At 28.5% G+C, this 17710-nt stretch overlaps 1 protein-coding gene across 3 annotated transcripts in view; it reads left to right on the forward strand.

Annotated features, from left to right (window-relative positions):
• LOC129960261 (fat-like cadherin-related tumor suppressor homolog) overlaps positions 1-17710 on the forward strand; it is a 595142-nt gene that overhangs the window by 411298 nt on the left and 166134 nt on the right. For all 3 annotated transcript variants that reach the window (XM_056073541.1, XM_056073540.1, XM_056073542.1), the window contains one exon: positions 1128-1442. In XM_056073541.1, the coding sequence (XP_055929516.1) occupies positions 1128-1442 (315 nt within the window). The remainder of the gene's footprint in view (positions 1-1127; positions 1443-17710) is intronic.

Here is a 17710-nt window from a genome sequence, read left to right on the forward strand (position 1 = left end):
ATTCTTTTTGTTTTGAAGTATCATCTCTGTAACAAGAAAAACCACGTATATTAATTATATCGTTAGTATACAGTAGATGCTGTTCATGGTTTGATGTCAACAGTTTTTGTCTTATGGAAATGACATTCTGAAACAGCAAGAATACCTTGGCTTTTTTTTTCTTCCTTCTTCTTCTTTTGATTTAGCCAGTTTTAACTGCTTACTGACGATCTACTTTTTATCAATATAGAACCACGAAGAATATTTATACTGTAAACTGAAGATATTAGCATGTATCATCAGCAGTATTTTCTCTGGGCAAGTATTTTGCATTTAATAAATAATATGCCAAGAAAAAAAATCTAACTAATTATAAAATGTTAAGAAAGTACTTTTCTTTACAAATATCATCAGCAAAAAAATTATTTTCAGTTCTTAATATCTCTGGCCAAGCATCTCTTCTGTGCATTTTTAATTATAACGATGTATTACTTCAAAACATTTCTGCTCAAGTTCGCATGAAAGCATTTTAAGAAAGCATTAAAAAAGATTTATCAATATCTTTATGAAATGTATGTGAATTTCATACCATTTTTATTACATATTCAAAGTATTATAATATATCTTTTAGATCTCTATTATTTCTCAATAAAAGACTGTACTGTGATTTGTGATTTGTGATTTGCTTACTGTAACATATATGATGAAAATTCACATATAATGATATTTATTTTTATTATTCATTTCATATTTTTAAAAGCTTTGCATTCTATAAACTTTATAACTGAAAAAAATGGTTCAAATGTGTAAATTGCTAAAGTAAATTAACAACGAATATAAAAAAAAATTTAAATAATGATGATTACAAAAAAAAAGCATCAGATTTTTTTTTACTTGTTTTTTAAATTCTGATGATATATTTTAAATCAAATCATTCTTAATTTTTCTTGTCTACATGTTTTTCTCTTAATTTCAATTTTGGGATATTTTGTTTTGATTTCATTATTAGGGTTATTTTTTATGATACTTAAACTGCACAAAGTATATGAAATGATGGAAAAGATTGCGATGGCTTGGTCTCTAAGAAACAATGTAAAGAAGACTTTTCTAAAATATTATCTAATAAACTATCTTTTATTTACTCTTAGGAAATATTCGCACCCGAGCTGTGTTGGATCGAGAAACCAGTCTTAGCTACTGGTTGACAGTAATTGCTCAAGATAGAGGAGCAGTGCCTCTAACTTCTCGTCTGGACGTTTATATAGAAGTCGAAGATGAAAACGACAACATACCCTTGACGTTTGAGCCTGTCTACTATCCCAATATTCCGGAAAACTCTCCAGAAGGGACGACAGTTGTCAAAATGGAAGCTTTCGATCTGGACGTGAATCCAGATCAGAGAATATCCTATCATATCACAGCTGGTGATCCACAGGGTTACTTTGCTCTAGACTCGGCTTCTGGTAAGTCCAACTGTCTCATCTTATTTTAATTGACTTCTAATCAAACTGTGGCAGGCAGAACTGTCTTTGCACTTCATTTTGTATTAAGATCATTTCTCTCTTGCTTGAAGTTTTAGTCTGTTATTTCTAGGTTCACTTAATTCTGACAGTATATTACATGGACTGTTAATATAATTGATAAATCTAATGTCAATTTTGAAACATAGTAAATTAGTATTGTAGTATAAAAATCAATCGCTAATAGATGACCGAAACAGTGTAATTAGATGGCATATTTCATTTGAACAATGCAATTCAATTACAATCATTGGAGCATTTTATTTTATTTATTTTTTGAAAAAAAAATCTGAAATTTATCTTCTAAAGATTTTTTTTAGTTTTTAATAATCTACAACTGAGGTTTTATCCTTAACAACTTTGTAACAATACTTTCCACTATTACATTAATCCATTATTGTTTGTCTCTGACACTAATGTTTTAGAACCTCATAGAAAAGTGATACTTATCTTACACAGAAAAACTAAATCGTTAAATTAACTTCAGAATGCCGTCAATTTTTTAGACAATGAATTTAAAAATATTAATTATCGTATAAAAATAATGTTCTGTTTGCTTGTGTCAAAAGTGTCAAAAAAATACTTTTTAGCAGAAAAACAACGAATTTTAGGGCAGCCAAAAATAATGGGACCATTGTTCCCAAATATATTTTATTCTTCAAGTTTAAAATGAACAAGGAAAGTTATTGAAACAAAAATTTAAACTATACAATTTTATTCGATGAGAAAATTGTGTTAGGAATTCATAATACTTTTACATTTTTTTCCGTTAAATTGTGGAAACGAAATATATCAAACGGAAGTCGAGTATATGTTGAATTTGGATTTAACTTCGCGTTTATACTCAAAATGTATAAAAGTGACCAAAAAAGAGCAAATGAGAATGCTTAAGGTTATTTAAAAATTGATTTTTTTAAAACAAAATTTGGGGTAAAGGAATGTTCACTTTTTTCCGTTCATGTTTTAGATCCAGAAAAGGCAAACAAAAAAAGTAGTAACAACCTGACGAATAAAATACGTTCGTAATCCGAGTTTAAATGTTGATGTCCGATGCTTTTTATTGGTTTTGCACTTTTCGTCTAATGACCTAGTGCGAGCTCTGCTTAAGTCTTCGAGTAATATTTTATAGATAAGACAAGGAATCACAAATAAAATTTTAATCTGCTATATGAATAAAATAGTTAATTACAAATCCTTAGTCTTTGAAATTAAATATTTGCTTAAAAATTCTGTTATCTTTTGTCTTCAGATTTTCAATTCGTGTTTCAACTACCTCTGGCCATTCTAGTATTTTCGAAAATATATTTTAGATACAGAACCCATGAACTGTGATTTTAAAGCTTTATAGGAAAAAAGGGAATGCATTCTTCTATTTTGTTTTAAACAGTGTAGTGAGCAGCATCACCAGATGTTTCCAGAATTCGAAAGTCGGCTGATCACTAATTAGAGTTCTTGTTTAAAATAACTTATTTGCATAATTAGTATTTGTTTTACGGTTGCCTTTAAATTCAAACATTTTGATCAAGTAGACAATCACATCTTATATATTGTAATTTGTATTTTTCTTTTTGATCTGCAATAAGTTATAATTTAATATGATTATTAGTATTATAACATATGAGAAAGACTACGCAGCCAACAGTCCAAATCACTCATTTATTTCTTCTACACATATCGCAAAACTCTAATTTCTAAAGGTTAAGTATATTATTTATTTAACATAAAATTTTGAAGTCTTTATTTCGGATCCGTCTCTCTAAGGGATCATTGAGAGAGTGACATAAAATTCTCTAAGCTTCAGATCACTCTCTCAATCTAAGTGATCGTTCTCATGTGTATCTCTCCCTAAATATAAAAAAAAAGGAAGTCGAACTCTTCTTGCTATTCTAATAGATGGCGCTGGTCATTACAATATCTATTTTTGTTAGAAAACTTGCAAGCCTTGGTTGTAAAAATTCGATCCTATTTGAAAATGGTATGCAGTAGGAATAAGGTTATCATCATTTCATAGCTACTATCAAACTCGTTAAACCACCCCCCCTTTTGTCAAACAATGAGAAAAGATAATAATTGTATTTCCATATTAACAAAAGACAAAACTAAATAAATTTCCATAAGTCATCAAACTCTACCTCTATAAATAGCACTTAATTATTTAAAAATGCAATTTTATGTCAAATCACTGATGCGAGAGATTTAAGCTAAATGAATTCAGATGATTATGAATAATGAATTGTGAAACTCCATCAGCCACTTTTGTCACAAATGAACAAACGAAAACGTGTAATTAACAGTCATGAATAACGTTCAGTTTCTTCAAGGATCCCTATGAATATTGGGCAATTGTAATCTTGTGATTATTCATTGATGTAGCCGTAATCTGACATTAACATTAGGAATATTTTTTCTACTATTTCTCCGTATTCTTCCAACTCAATTCTCAGTAACCGATTAGTTTAATGACCCCTTCCTCAAATGCTCTTAAAAATAGACTGCATAATATCATGGGAACGATTGAAGTCTTGCGCACTCCTGTTTTTATAATATTACTCAAATTATTGTCTATTTCAAGGCTCATAAGATTCTTTCTATCAAAATTAAATTTTGCTATGGTTATAAATAGGTTTGAAATTCTACCAAGAATTTTTTAGACTTTCGACACGTTAGCTCTTTGCCTAAAGCAATGAAAGGAATCTTAAATTACTTCTTGGGAATTTTTGAAGATGTTGTTAGACTAAAAGAAATGCTTTACCTGAGTACATCTCTTTCTATTCCTAAGTATACTTTAAACATGCCTGAATTATCAGTCATGGATAATATCTTTTCAGTCCCATAAACACATTGTTCCATTGAACCTTCTCTTAACCTAATGAAGTAAACAATCATGGAAGGCGAATGAATGGTATTTATAGATTTTTATATACTGCAGTTAAAGGTTTTCTTTTGGGTGCTACGTAGACTTTTATCTGTTCTTCTTCTATAATACTGTGAATATATGAAAACTTAGATACTCAAGTTTCTTTCTTTCTTTAAAATCAAGGTAGTTCGTGGTTGCAAGTTAATATGCTCCTTTTAATTTTCGAAACAAAGAAACAGACTCGGATGTTAGCACTTCTTTACGCTGAATGATTAACGTCCTTGCTTAAAATTTAAGCATTAAACATTTAATTTTTAACAGCTCGAAAAACAACATGATGTTAGTGCATTAGCTAAATGCATGTGATGATTTTTTTTCTTTACTACGTTTTCTTCTTTTTTGAAAAAAAATTCGAGGTATGTTGATTTACAGTATACCAACAGGTTTTTCTTTCTCCAGATGACCAAAATTTTAATATTTCTCCTACATAATATCTCAATATTTCGACGTCAAAGTAGCTGTCTGCATGTCTATTAATCTTACTTGTTTCCCTTGAATAGATCATTATACAGCAATAACATTCCATCATATAAATGTTTTTATTTCGCAAAAAAAAAATTAATTCATGAAAAATGAAATTTTTTATATATAGAAATATTGATCATTCAAACTTACACAGTCTTAAAGTTTCTTCACAAAATGAAATTATGTGATGCACGTTTATGTCTAATTGTGTGCAGAAATATATGTTTACGATAGCAATAAAGCAAAAAGAAATAAAGCAAATTAAAAATGAATTACAAAGGAAGATGTTCAGAAAAAAAATATATAAAAACTGAAAATGGTTCTTAATTTCATTCTTTATCGTTTTGATCCCTTTACTAAAAAGGTTTTGAAATGGAATTTTATAGATAAAAAAAACTAAAAGATACAACTTTTCATTTGAATTAAATCATTCCAAACTGATTAACATATTAAAAAAAAGACATCTAAGTCGCTTTGATTTTAATTTCACGTCATTATTTTTCATTTCAATCCAATACAAATTTTGCGAAGAATTGCAGTTTCAGAGCTTAAATTATTACAACTGATTCATTCATGGGAGTCATTCATTTTCGGTTGTTTTCTCAAATGAAACTCATTCGGAGATCAAAGGTTTATAGTGGAATGTTTGTTTGAATCTATTCCTTCATTTCCTATGAAATGAAGCAGCATATCGTTTATTTTGCGCAACTTAGCACTGCATTATAGTAAAATGGATGACTGGTTTAAGGTATCAAATAAATATCCTTAAGGCTTTATTTGCTCTTTCTAAAACTTATCTTTCCATTTTTAAGAGATAACAGTTTTATCTTCTTAATATAAATGGAATCTTTAATTAAATTTCTTTGTAAGTGCTCGTTTCACTGAAGTGTTATGCATTTTCTTTGGAAGCATCCATTTAATTTCTCTCTCTTTCTTTTAGCCATTGAACTCTTTGCAATAATATTCTATTCTATTATTGCCATTAGGATCTTCTATTTAGTTTTATTGGCATCTACTGGAATATGACTGTTAAATGGCTTCATTTGCTCTCATTTAAAATATTTTTATATGATATCATAACTCAAAGCATTTTCATATACTTCTTCTGCAACCATTTACCCAACTGTTAGTAGGAATAATACATTGACTATTTTCAAAATGTTTTTACTTTGCGTTCAAAAAATGGAATGTGTACCAATTGCTGTAGCCATGAATAGCTATATTTTAAGAGAAACAATTAGAATTGATACACTATATGAATATGGTATACTCTTTGTTATTATATGAATAAATACAAGCTACCTATAAAAAGGCTAGAATTATTTTTAACCTCCTGTCTTTGAAAGTTAATACTTCCTCTTTGTTCATGCATGCAAATCAGTTGAATGCAATGATGAGCTGTTTCCCTATTGAGATTTTTTGATTTGTATAGCTTTTTATTAATCATATCAACTGAATCTGTTCGTAGGATTAGAATCATAACAAAATAAAATGTGTTATAAAAATAAATATTTACCCTCAATCGATATTTACCCCTAATAAATATATTCATATTTGAGTTAAATAGAAATGGAACTCGAATTTCCTTTTACTTATTATTTTATACTAAATAAAAGAACACAGTTTTGAAATCATCTGAAGGATATACCTGCAATAAATGCCTTATGCCAAAAGCTTAAATGCCTTGCGCTCTTTTTTACTTAACAACAAGTAGTTGATTTCTTGGTAAGGTGAATCCTCGAAGTTCTATTAGGTTTCTGAATGGTGTTTTTTTTATGATTATGACTCGTCTCTAAACGCCTAGAAATGTTTCTTTTTATTTCCGTGTTAAGATCTTGGCTTATTGTCATTCTTAATCCTGTCACGTAGCTTCTTTATTGAAAGCCCCGGCCCCTGCTTTTCTTATATATTTAGTCTCAAATGAAAGGCGTAGCGCAAAAATTACTTAGGATATTGGAAAACAGCCTGAAAGTTATGTGAAAAATGCACCTATATGTAGTAACTAGGAAATGATTTTTTCCATCCAGGTAATCGCACATAAGACGTCTGGATATTTATTATACAATAAACCATATATAAAAATATGGATTTCACTAAAAAGAAAACATGAAATGCTTTAAAATTTGCTAAATAAAATATGGAGGAAAAAATGTTTTATAATATTCCAATTTGATCTGACCTTTTATATTTTATTTGACTTACAAAGTGTTGGCATACATTTGAAATAAGAACTTTACAATCACACGGGCCAGGTTTTATTATTGTTATTTTTACTCCGACGGACCATAAAAGAAGATCAAGAGAACAAAATGAATCCATCACCAAAAGTTATGCACAAACGTGGTTGCTTTTCAATATTATCTCCATGAAGAATCAGGCATTTGTCATATCTGTGGATCAGGTTTTCTTTCCCTTCTTCGAAGAATGTTGTTGCCAGCGATGCCGGATTGTTTTTAAGGCTCTTTTGAAGTTATTTGTTAGTCTGGAAATCCTTGTACTTTTCTTTTAAGGAAAGAGGGTAGAGCAAGAACGTCTAAACATTCATCCTTCAAAAGTAACAATTTTGCCATGCTGGTCGACCAGCTCGTTGCCTGACATTCCAGCATCCTCTATTTCTATCAAACCACTTGATCAACTCGTTGAACAAGATTTTCTGTTGCGACAAACTTTTGTCCTTGTCCCCTTCATCAAGACTGCGGCTTAGAGCCGAGTGTTTTCATCTCTTCTCTGAATTGAAGAACTGATAAGAAGCCAAAACTTCATAGAAGTGTTAAGGTCCATCTCAAACTAGCAAATATGCTACTTATTATTATTTCAAAGTAGGATCCATAGGATCTGTTCATAATCTTTTTGCAAAAGGCTGGACAAATTACAATAAGTTTCGCTTCTCCGTATTATCAACTTACTAGGTAGACGTGTTTCAGTGTTTTTGTTATTTATAAGAATTGAAACATTTCCACTAAATATTAGTCGAAATGTAGTTTTTATTGGCAAACATGATTATTGGTTGTCCTTTCCTATATAAACTCTGAATTTCTATACATATTTATAAAGCAATCATTAAAACATCATTTTATCTGAAGAATTCAGGAGGCGTCTTGATAGTAAGTGCTCACTAAGAAAGCATTTTTTGAAGCTTTCAATGTTTAAATATATTGTTTAAAATATTCAATATATTATTTAAAAATTTGTCGTAATCATTAATATCTATAACTTTGTAATATGTGATTATAACAAAACTGTTTTTAGACAGCCTTGAAATTTAAAAAAATTAGTATTTAAATCATACCAAATTTATTCTCTTGCTATTTTTTCCTTTCATTTTAATACACTTTTCAAAAGAAATTTTGAACACATTTTGTAACTCTCTTTTTGCTTTTTAATGAAATTCAAAGCAATTTTTATCGTTTCACTTGATTTTTCATTCGCGTGTTTTTTCCATTATAACGGAAGTATTGCCTTTTTGGATATTCATTTTTATTTTTATTTCGTAGTATACATGCTTTTTAAAACATCATTTAAAATAATTAAATTTTGTTTCATATTATAATATTTTAACTTTAAATACTTCCATTTGGTATATCATATCTTTCTATTGCCTGATTTTCAGCTCCAAAATTATTGAATAAGATATTTTTGCTTCATTTGTTAAGTATTGTTTATTTTGAAGGCAATATGGTATATTTGGCTTATCCTTGATCAATAAATGACTTTCCTACCGTCAACTTTCAGAGCTTGGTCATTCTCCTGGCCTGAAGGGTAAACTATAAATGAGTTATTATTTAGGGATTATATTCAGTAAGGCAGTTTTTTTGTTAAGTTACTCTCTACAAAAATTATAAATTAAAAAGTAGTACATTTTTCATTTCTTTTTTTTTTCTAATGAGCGTTGCAGTTAATTGTAAATAGAAAACATTCTTTATGTTGCTCAAGATACAGAGATTATAGAGGGTTTTTACCTACTATTTTGAGAAAGTTTTGAACGGCAAAGAAATTTAGGATGCGATTTTCTTTGATTTTATTACTTAAAAAAAGTTTTGTTTGACAAATATCTATATTGAGCCACAAAAAAAAAAACAAAAAAAAACGGAAAATTCTCTTGGAAAAGAAATGGAAAATAATCCATTAATTTTTTCAGGAAAAATACGAAATGACCTAAACAGTTTCTTTGCTAACGTAATGAAATGCCAAGGATTTTAAATGAGTCTTCCTCCCTTCCAATTGCATTCATTATATTCATCTAACTCATTTAATCACTAGAAGCCTCTCATCTTAACAATAGAAAACGGTGGGAATGTTGCTCCTGGATTTGAATGTCTTCTGATGGAGTCTTAAAAATGTCTGGAAAGTGCTGCAAAAAATCCTAGGATAACTGACAAGATCTGCACTTCATTAACATCGATAATCCTCATTAGTTATTCACAACTCATTTTCCACTTGTGCATTTACACACAGATATCTTCTCATTGATTGAATAAACACTTTGGTCTCTTTTAAACCATATAGTCTTTTGTTGGTATGGAGAACTTTTCCGGAGTAAATTGGAAATTCTTGCAGAGCTTTTGTTATTGCTAGCTGTGCTTCTCTGACTAAGAGGACAAGAGAACTGAAGCAAGAATATTTCTTCAGTGGGCTGAGTAATATAAGTCGTTTTGTGACTCCTAATGTGTGAGACATTTAGATTAGAAGTAAGATTACTTCTCGAAACTGGAAGCGCAATACAACAGATTGTTAATGTACCTAGTAATAAAAGATATGTGTCGTCTAATAAATTTAAGAGTTAGTTAATAGTTTGTATTTTAATCATGCGCGCGCTCATGTGGTGTGTGTGTGTGATAGAGAAAGAGAGAGAGAGAGAAGATATTCTTACACATTGTTATATTTTATACGATTTTCTGAAATTAATGATTTTATATTTTCTTCGAGACCCTTCTTTGGTTAAAAATCTAACAATGAGTAAACTCTCTACATTTGTACGAAATCGGGAAAGACCTAGTTTCCTTCGGAAAGCCATTCTATTGGCTTGTTACTAACAGGAAGATTGAAACTATTCAAAATAACGTTAATTTTTGTAAATATACATGATAGTCCAGTGCATTCAAATGTAGTTTTCCACTACAATACCGCATGAAGTGAGCATTTCTAGAATTTTTATTCATAGAAAGCTGTCGATATTTTATCATGTATGTAATATTTTGATTGAAAATTTACTCGTCCGAATCGGGCATTTCTGCATTATGGATTTAAATTTATCGTATAAAATTCTTTTGGTTATCATATTAATGCTGATATAAAGTTTCAGCAATTTGAAAATTTAATGGTGAATATTCATTTTCATTATCCAAAAATACTGTTAACAATAGTGTCGTTTGGAATGATAATTTTGCAATTTTGAAACAAAGATCAAAAATTTCTATAATTAATGAAATTTCCTTTATTCTTTCATTTCAAAATTTTCCTAAACTTCTATGATGGAACTTAATACAAGGCTGAATAGAGTTGCAATTTTATCACTTCATAAGTACATATACTTCAATAAACGTTTTTATTGGAATTCGTTTAAAAAGGTATCATAAAAATAACAACCAGGTTTAAAGTGAGGTAGTACATTTAATAGTGGTTCAATAACTAAGAAGGTTTTGCAAATCCCTTTACGCATATTCAAATGAAACAAAAAAATATTTTCCATTGTAATGAAAGAATTTATAGAATTCATTAGTTTTTGTTACCCTATAAGAACAACTATTTTTAAGACTTTATGTTAAAAAGTCTATATGGAAGGTGGATTTAAAAACAGACCTGTTTAATTAGCATTAATTGGTGCATTATTCCTCTCAAAATGATTACAAGCACTCTCCAGATTTAGAATTCAAACAAAAAAGAAGCATTTAAAAATTAACTTTTTTATCTTCTGATAGAATTAATTAGTTTTATTTTTTCTAATCTAGTTATTATATATCATTTAAATTTACTGAACAAATTATGTTGTCTTTCAGGATATTTAAAATTATTTTGTAATTTTTGGAGCATTTTTTTCCCCTTACTTGGAATTCTTTTCCGGAGTTTCCTTTTCTTGGTTGAGCGCTATCACTTTCCTATTTTTTTCTTTCGTTAATTTAAAACATTTATTTAAATTAATTTGTTTTTGTAGTACATTTAATACTGAACCAGTTCTACCTCTGCACAAACAAGGAAGAGTTTGTAGTACTCTTTTTAATTAAAATTGTTATTTTTACGGCAATTAATAATATTAAGATAGAATTGAATCGTTTGAATAAACTAACCAAACATTCTTTTGTATTTTAGTATGTCGGAGACATTCATTAAACATCTCGATAAATATGATTTTCATTCTTTATTTAATTTGGTGTAATTTTTCTTTTGTTTAATAATGAAAAAAGACCATTTTTATCTGTATATATATTCATCCCTCTAAGCCCATAAAGAACTTAAATCAATTTTAGAATTGCCGTTGTTATTAAAATTAGCTCACTGTGAAAACAAGTATAACACTGAGTAAACAAGTCTGTTCACTTTCCATTTTTCTTAAATATTCTTTTGTTATAAATTAAAATAATCATTATTGAGTGCTAAAAAATATGCGTTGAAACGTCTAAATGATACTTATTACTCAAACATTTATTAAATCTCACTTCAAATTATTTATGTTGTTTTCTTGTCTTTTCCACTTCCACTTTTGTTAGTAAATAAGGCAGACATTACTTTAAAACTACTTCTAGAATGACTTTTTTCTTCTAGAAAAGAATTCTTTTGCTTTGAAGTATTCTTGTATTATTGTATTGAAGTATTCAAACTGTGTCTTTGTTTGAAAGATACAATTCAAATAAATGAAATTATTAAATTTATGAAAACCTTTTGTTTTGAATAATGCTTTAAAAATTATCTGTTTTATTGTTTAAGATTCCAATTCATTTGACTCATTTTTTTTCTGAAAAATTTATTCAATGAGTGTTATAACTGCAGTTAATAATTCATATAGAATATCGAATGCTCAGATATTTATCATCAGCATTTTATTTGATATTCATATAGAATATCGAATAAAATGCTGTTTTCTACTAATAATAGTTCTCTATTTTTATTTTATGTAAAATATTAAGATCAGATTTGGATTTTATTAATATGCAAAGAAAAATAAATGGCTTAAAATTTATGAAATTATGTTTAAAAAACAGTAATCTGTTTCGAAAACAAATGACTGGGTAGTATAAAATAAAATCATTAATTCTTACGTAACAACTTTATCTATATATTTTGTGTAGTTGTTTTTGGACAAAAATTAATGTTATTTTTCTGTGGGTATTTTTGAAAAAGTGAAAATAAAAATTTTTATTACAAATTCAATAAATTTCTTTCTAATTAATTAAAATATAATTATTGGTGATTGTCAAAATATCAATTGACATAAAACGTATTATTACATACAAAATATTTTTTCCCATTTTTTTAGAAATTAGCATTTTTTAAAATTAATAATCAATTTAATTATTTTTTTAATTATTAATTTAATTTTTTTTAAATATCTGTTATTGCTCTTTATCCGTAGATGGTCCGAAAAGTATCGACTTCTAAAAACCTTCTCTTAATTTTGAAGCATTTCAAGGAGAGAAATTATCAAACCTTCAACACAATCAATTATTTCAAAATGCCTATTTCCTGCTGCTGTTCAGGATATTTCTCAAAGTACAATTATTACATCGAAACGAGAAATGTTCTGCTATGGTGGATAGAAGCTGCGTCAAATTAGTACGGAAATGATTGATTTCATTGTCGAATGGTCACTATGCCATAGTGTGAGAACTTAATTAGAGATACTAGTCTTAGTTGCTGAAAGGGTGAAGATAGTTCTCGAAAACGCGGCTCCGAAATTAATGAGATATTACAGCATGGCATGAGAACAGAAGCTCTGGAGAATGTATTTATAAGCAATGTTTCCACTTGATAATTAGAATGATGTAGCTATCTGCTCTTTACTTAATACTTTCTCATGCGTATAGCTTTGAAACATGCAACATATGAAAGCCTCTCGTATATTTCTACAAATGGCCTTCAAAGACAAACGATTTTGAAGTAATTTATAGAAATGAAATCAGCCACAAAATATTCTTTGTGATTTGATCAGATTTCATGGAAGATTATAAATGGAAATTCTTAGACGAGGTATTAGTAGTTGAAAGAATCAGCTTTTCGAAAATATCTGTAAAAGACTTTAATGTTGACTAAAGACAAAATGGATTTAAGATGAATGTGGGAAATGAAATTATTTGTAAAACTTAGTCTGCAGTCTGGTTATCTTTCAAATATTTGTTTGTGAACAATTTAAATATGTGTTTATGGAAATATCTCGGCTTTTGAAATTCTTAGCTGATCGTTAATTCCAGCAAAATAAGAAATGATTTCTGCCTTGATTTGTAAATTCTGCAGACAAAAAGATTATTTCCAAAACTCTGACACAAAATCTGGAACGTCAAAAATCAGTGCATCGGAAACTTAGAAGTGTCGAAATCCTCTAATGAAAGAAATAGAATACATTTGTTTCATTCTATTTCTTTTATTAAAGCTGCAATATCATTTTATAGAACTTGGTGATAATGGAATCAATAAATAGCTATTATAAGCAATACTAATATCTTTCAGATTTGGTTATTAGATGAATGTGAGAAGCCATAGTTTGCTGTAGGATTTGAAATTCGATTGCGATTAAATCGCATTTGATCTGCTTAGTTGTATTTTACAAAGTTATGCTTTTCCCTTCTCTTCCATCATATTCAAGGAACTCTTTTATCTATTGTACGTATTACAACATATTTGTCTTTGTTTTGTTACACAGCAGTTGCTTTAAAATTATTTTCATAGCACTGATCCTATAATTTTTTCGCTTTCTTCAGACATCTAAAATGTTTCTTCATTAAAGCACTTACATCAATTCGGCGTCATTATTAGTTATAAAACCTCTTTTATAATTTTTTAATTCCATATTTTTCAGATTACTTTCATTGATCCAGGATCTGAAAATCAAACACGTGATTAGCCTTTTTTTAATTTTTTTTTTTTCTATTCAAATGAGAAATTCTTTTTTTTCCTTTCACTCAGCTGCATTTCTTACCCGGTCACTTAATTGATCTGTTCATCAATGAGGAAGATGAAACTTTTATCAAACGCAAAATATATTCGAAGAAAGAAATGACTTTAATTTGTTAACAAACCAAACCGCCAAGTACGGGTGTCAGATCCAATTATGACTAATTCTCAAAAGAAAAAAATAAATTTCTTCTTCCTCCCTACTATTATAACAACTTCATTAATAACAGTTGCTGTTGTTAATGAACGTTTTTAACGTTCTTTTCGGAACCAGAGATTCTGTGTATTAATAAATGCTTCAGGGCGTTTCCTTGATGTATTAATTAATGTCACTGCACTAATGCTACGGCCATAATGATAGTGTGTCCAGTTTAATCCAAGCCGGTACCCATGATGTTCAGAAGAAAAAATTGCGCTTATTCTTTTGTTTTTAACCCCGAGGAAGATAATTATAAAGAGGAATGAAAATTGTCTTTTTTTTTGTGTATGTGTGTGTGTGTGTGTGTGTATGTGTGTGTGTGTGTGTGTGTGTGTATCTGCGTCAGCTTCTTTGTATTTGTCGCTTGATTGTAAAATATATTTTTTTCTTTTTCTATTGTTGTAGCAAATTTTAGGATTTATAGGTTCATGCTTCCAAAAATCTGCTGTTTTATATTTAACTGAGAATTATTAAAAGAAATCTCAATCAACAATTTCCCCCCCCCCCAAAACTCATGACATGTTCAAGAAATATATGATTAGATTTTAACATTCAGTGGCAGATATTTAATCTGGCAAAACTGGATTTCTACCAGATTTCCGCATTGCACCTTCAGCTATACTTGTATACATATATTTATATAATATTCAAAATTTCTATCATTAAATAGTAAACTGGAGTTGCAAAAAAGAATTTGCATGTGCCATTACATTTCAATGAAATACATTTGGCGGCTTTTAATTTCTTAAAAAAATAAGTAATTCATAATTATATCGAATTTCCACAACAGTTTTATTATTTTGTAATTAATTGAGAATTTTTTTGAACAGTAACGATAAACAAAACCTTACTCTAGTTATTTTTATGAAACACATTTACTGCCGTCTTATTCTCCAAACTGTATTTTTTTACCAGAAATTTAATCGTTTTGGCTTGAATTTTCATAATATTAATTCTTTGTGGTAATTTTTTCTGAAACTGTGAATTAGACCTTTCATTCATCGCGTTTAGAATAGGTAAAATTTATACGCATTTAGCTTCTTTCTGTTTAAATGTTTTCTAGCTAAATATAATATATTTTATATTATAACATTCGTCTATGAAATTAGCCATACATTCTAAATCTCATTTAAGCCTAATAAATTGAATATCTTAACACAATACATTCCTTTTGTAACTTCTTTAAAAACTAACATCAACTTTCTGGCCTTGTATGATAGCTTGAATCGATATTCACAAAAAAAAAAAAAAAAAAAAAAAAAATTAACTCCACATTTTTGTTTCACAGCTTTGCAAAGCAATTCTTGTTTGTATACAGTTTATTGGAAATATATTGTCAGTTACAGGGACTCTTACTTAAAAACTGTAGTATTTGTCACTATAGTTTGTTAAGAATATTCCGAGCTTTTTACTTTCCACGATATAAGAGATAAATAATTTGCCGCTTACAAAATTTTTTCCCAAGAAGATGTTTCCACGGAGATTGGCTATCCCTTATCTCAAATAATGATTGCAATAGTGAAGTCATAGCTTTCGGTTGATTTCGGATTTATGAACTACATGTTTCTTCCACCGCAAATGTTTCTGAAATCAAATTTCAGAATTAATTTATTGATAAATTTCTGTGTGTTTTATGATCCGGTTTAGTTTTTATGACAGAAATTAGTGAATACCATTTTTTTTAAAATTTCCTGATGGAAACGTAGCATCTATAGAAAATGTTGTGAATTTTTCACTTAATATGATATATTTTACTCCTCTAGAAAATGCTTTTTTATACGCCATCAAGCAAAAGTTGCAAGAGGAACAAGAAAATTTCGTTCTCTCTGTGCTTTTTATTCGATCTAAACATGTACAAAGATTTCTGCACTAATGAATATCTTCAAAATGTGCTAAAGTAAGATCATTCTTAAACCATATAGAATGAAAAGCAGTTAAATCATTATTTTTTCTCTATTATATTGTCCATTCCGTTGTGTATTTGAAACTCGCGACCTAATAAAGTAGTTGCTTATTTCCTGTAATTTCACTGGAAATTTCTGCTTTGAGTCTATTGTATAAAAATATTTTTTTTTTCTTTCTTGTCATTTAATTTTCTAAAAGCTTTTGATTTTTTAAAAATTGTTTCCTATGAGTGAACGAAAAATATCGATATCCATAAGTTAATCTTTATTTTTAAATCTCCATAGAGTAGTTAATATAAAGGCTATTTCTTTTTATTTTAAAATAATACAAAGTATATAACCGCATTTAATTATAATTGTTTGTATTCGTGTTCTGTACCATATTTTTCAATCCTGTTTTGGGGCCATTATCAAAGGGAGAAACGAACATTTATATGCAAGATTTTTTAGTACTTCTTACTGCATTTCTCATTATGAGATATCAATCGTAATATCCCATTCTATCTATGGACCATTGGAACAAATTTCGTCTCATTTTGGATCTAAAATATATTATAATCCCGTAGGATCATTTTCGTATCATGACGTTTAATACAAAAAAATTTCACCTTATTTTCCTGGACTAGAGAATATATATATTAGACAAATTTATATTTAACCTACATCAAAATTTTGGTAATGGGAAAAGATATTTTCTTAAATGACGTTTGCAGGAATAAAGATATTTTGGAACTATTACCTTAAAACATTGGCTCGTTTACTAGCAAGTACAGCTTAATATTTTTGATGTCCAGTATCTGATAATATTAGAGTATGTAAAGAAACATGAGTAAGAATGATACCTTCTTCTCTTTTATCGTTTTTAATTCCAAATTATCTTCATGTTGTGTTAATCTAATTTTTTAAAGATATGAGTGCCTTCCATTTTAAAGAATGAAAAAAAAAATTTAATTAAGAGGACATTTAAAAAATGCCCATAAGTAGTTAAGAAATATTTAACTGGCTTTTTCAAATCGTGTTAGGCTCTTTCGATTTATGTATTTTATTTTGAAAATTTCAATTATTATCAATAAATTCAGTAACTGAGATTTGCATGTTTTTGTTATTCATCCAATTGACTTGTTATAAATAGATCCCTATCTCATTTATTTGAATTGGATAAGAGTTCTGCAGCTTGCAGCGGTATTTAATTTTAAACATTTTAAAAACATCAAAATTTTGGCAATATATAAAAACATGAACTGTTTTTCAGAAAATGTGTAATTTAAAGAACTGTGACTAAAAAAAAGATTTGAAAATGGCGTCTAATTAATTCGTTTACAGATTTCTCCAACCAACAGGAGTTGAAATGCAGTTTTTATAAAGATCTTTCTTTTCAGCAAATGAATCCAGGATTCTGTCAAAGTTTTGAGTAGTTGGGGATTTTAATAGGCTACAATAAAGTTTTGAACAATGCTATTATTTTAATAAGATCGACGCGTCTTTCACTGTCATAACATAGTTATTTTCCGAACTAAGAAAACTTTCGGTCAATAAACTAGAAAATATTTTCTCGTTTTATAAAAGCACACAGAAAAAAAAAAGTTGCGTTTCAAAACTCTTGATATGGTTTCAAGCTTTAAAT

This window comes from Argiope bruennichi, chromosome X2 (genome assembly GCF_947563725.1).
Source record: "Argiope bruennichi chromosome X2, qqArgBrue1.1, whole genome shotgun sequence".
Classification (NCBI taxonomy): Eukaryota; Metazoa; Arthropoda; class Arachnida; order Araneae; family Araneidae; genus Argiope; species Argiope bruennichi.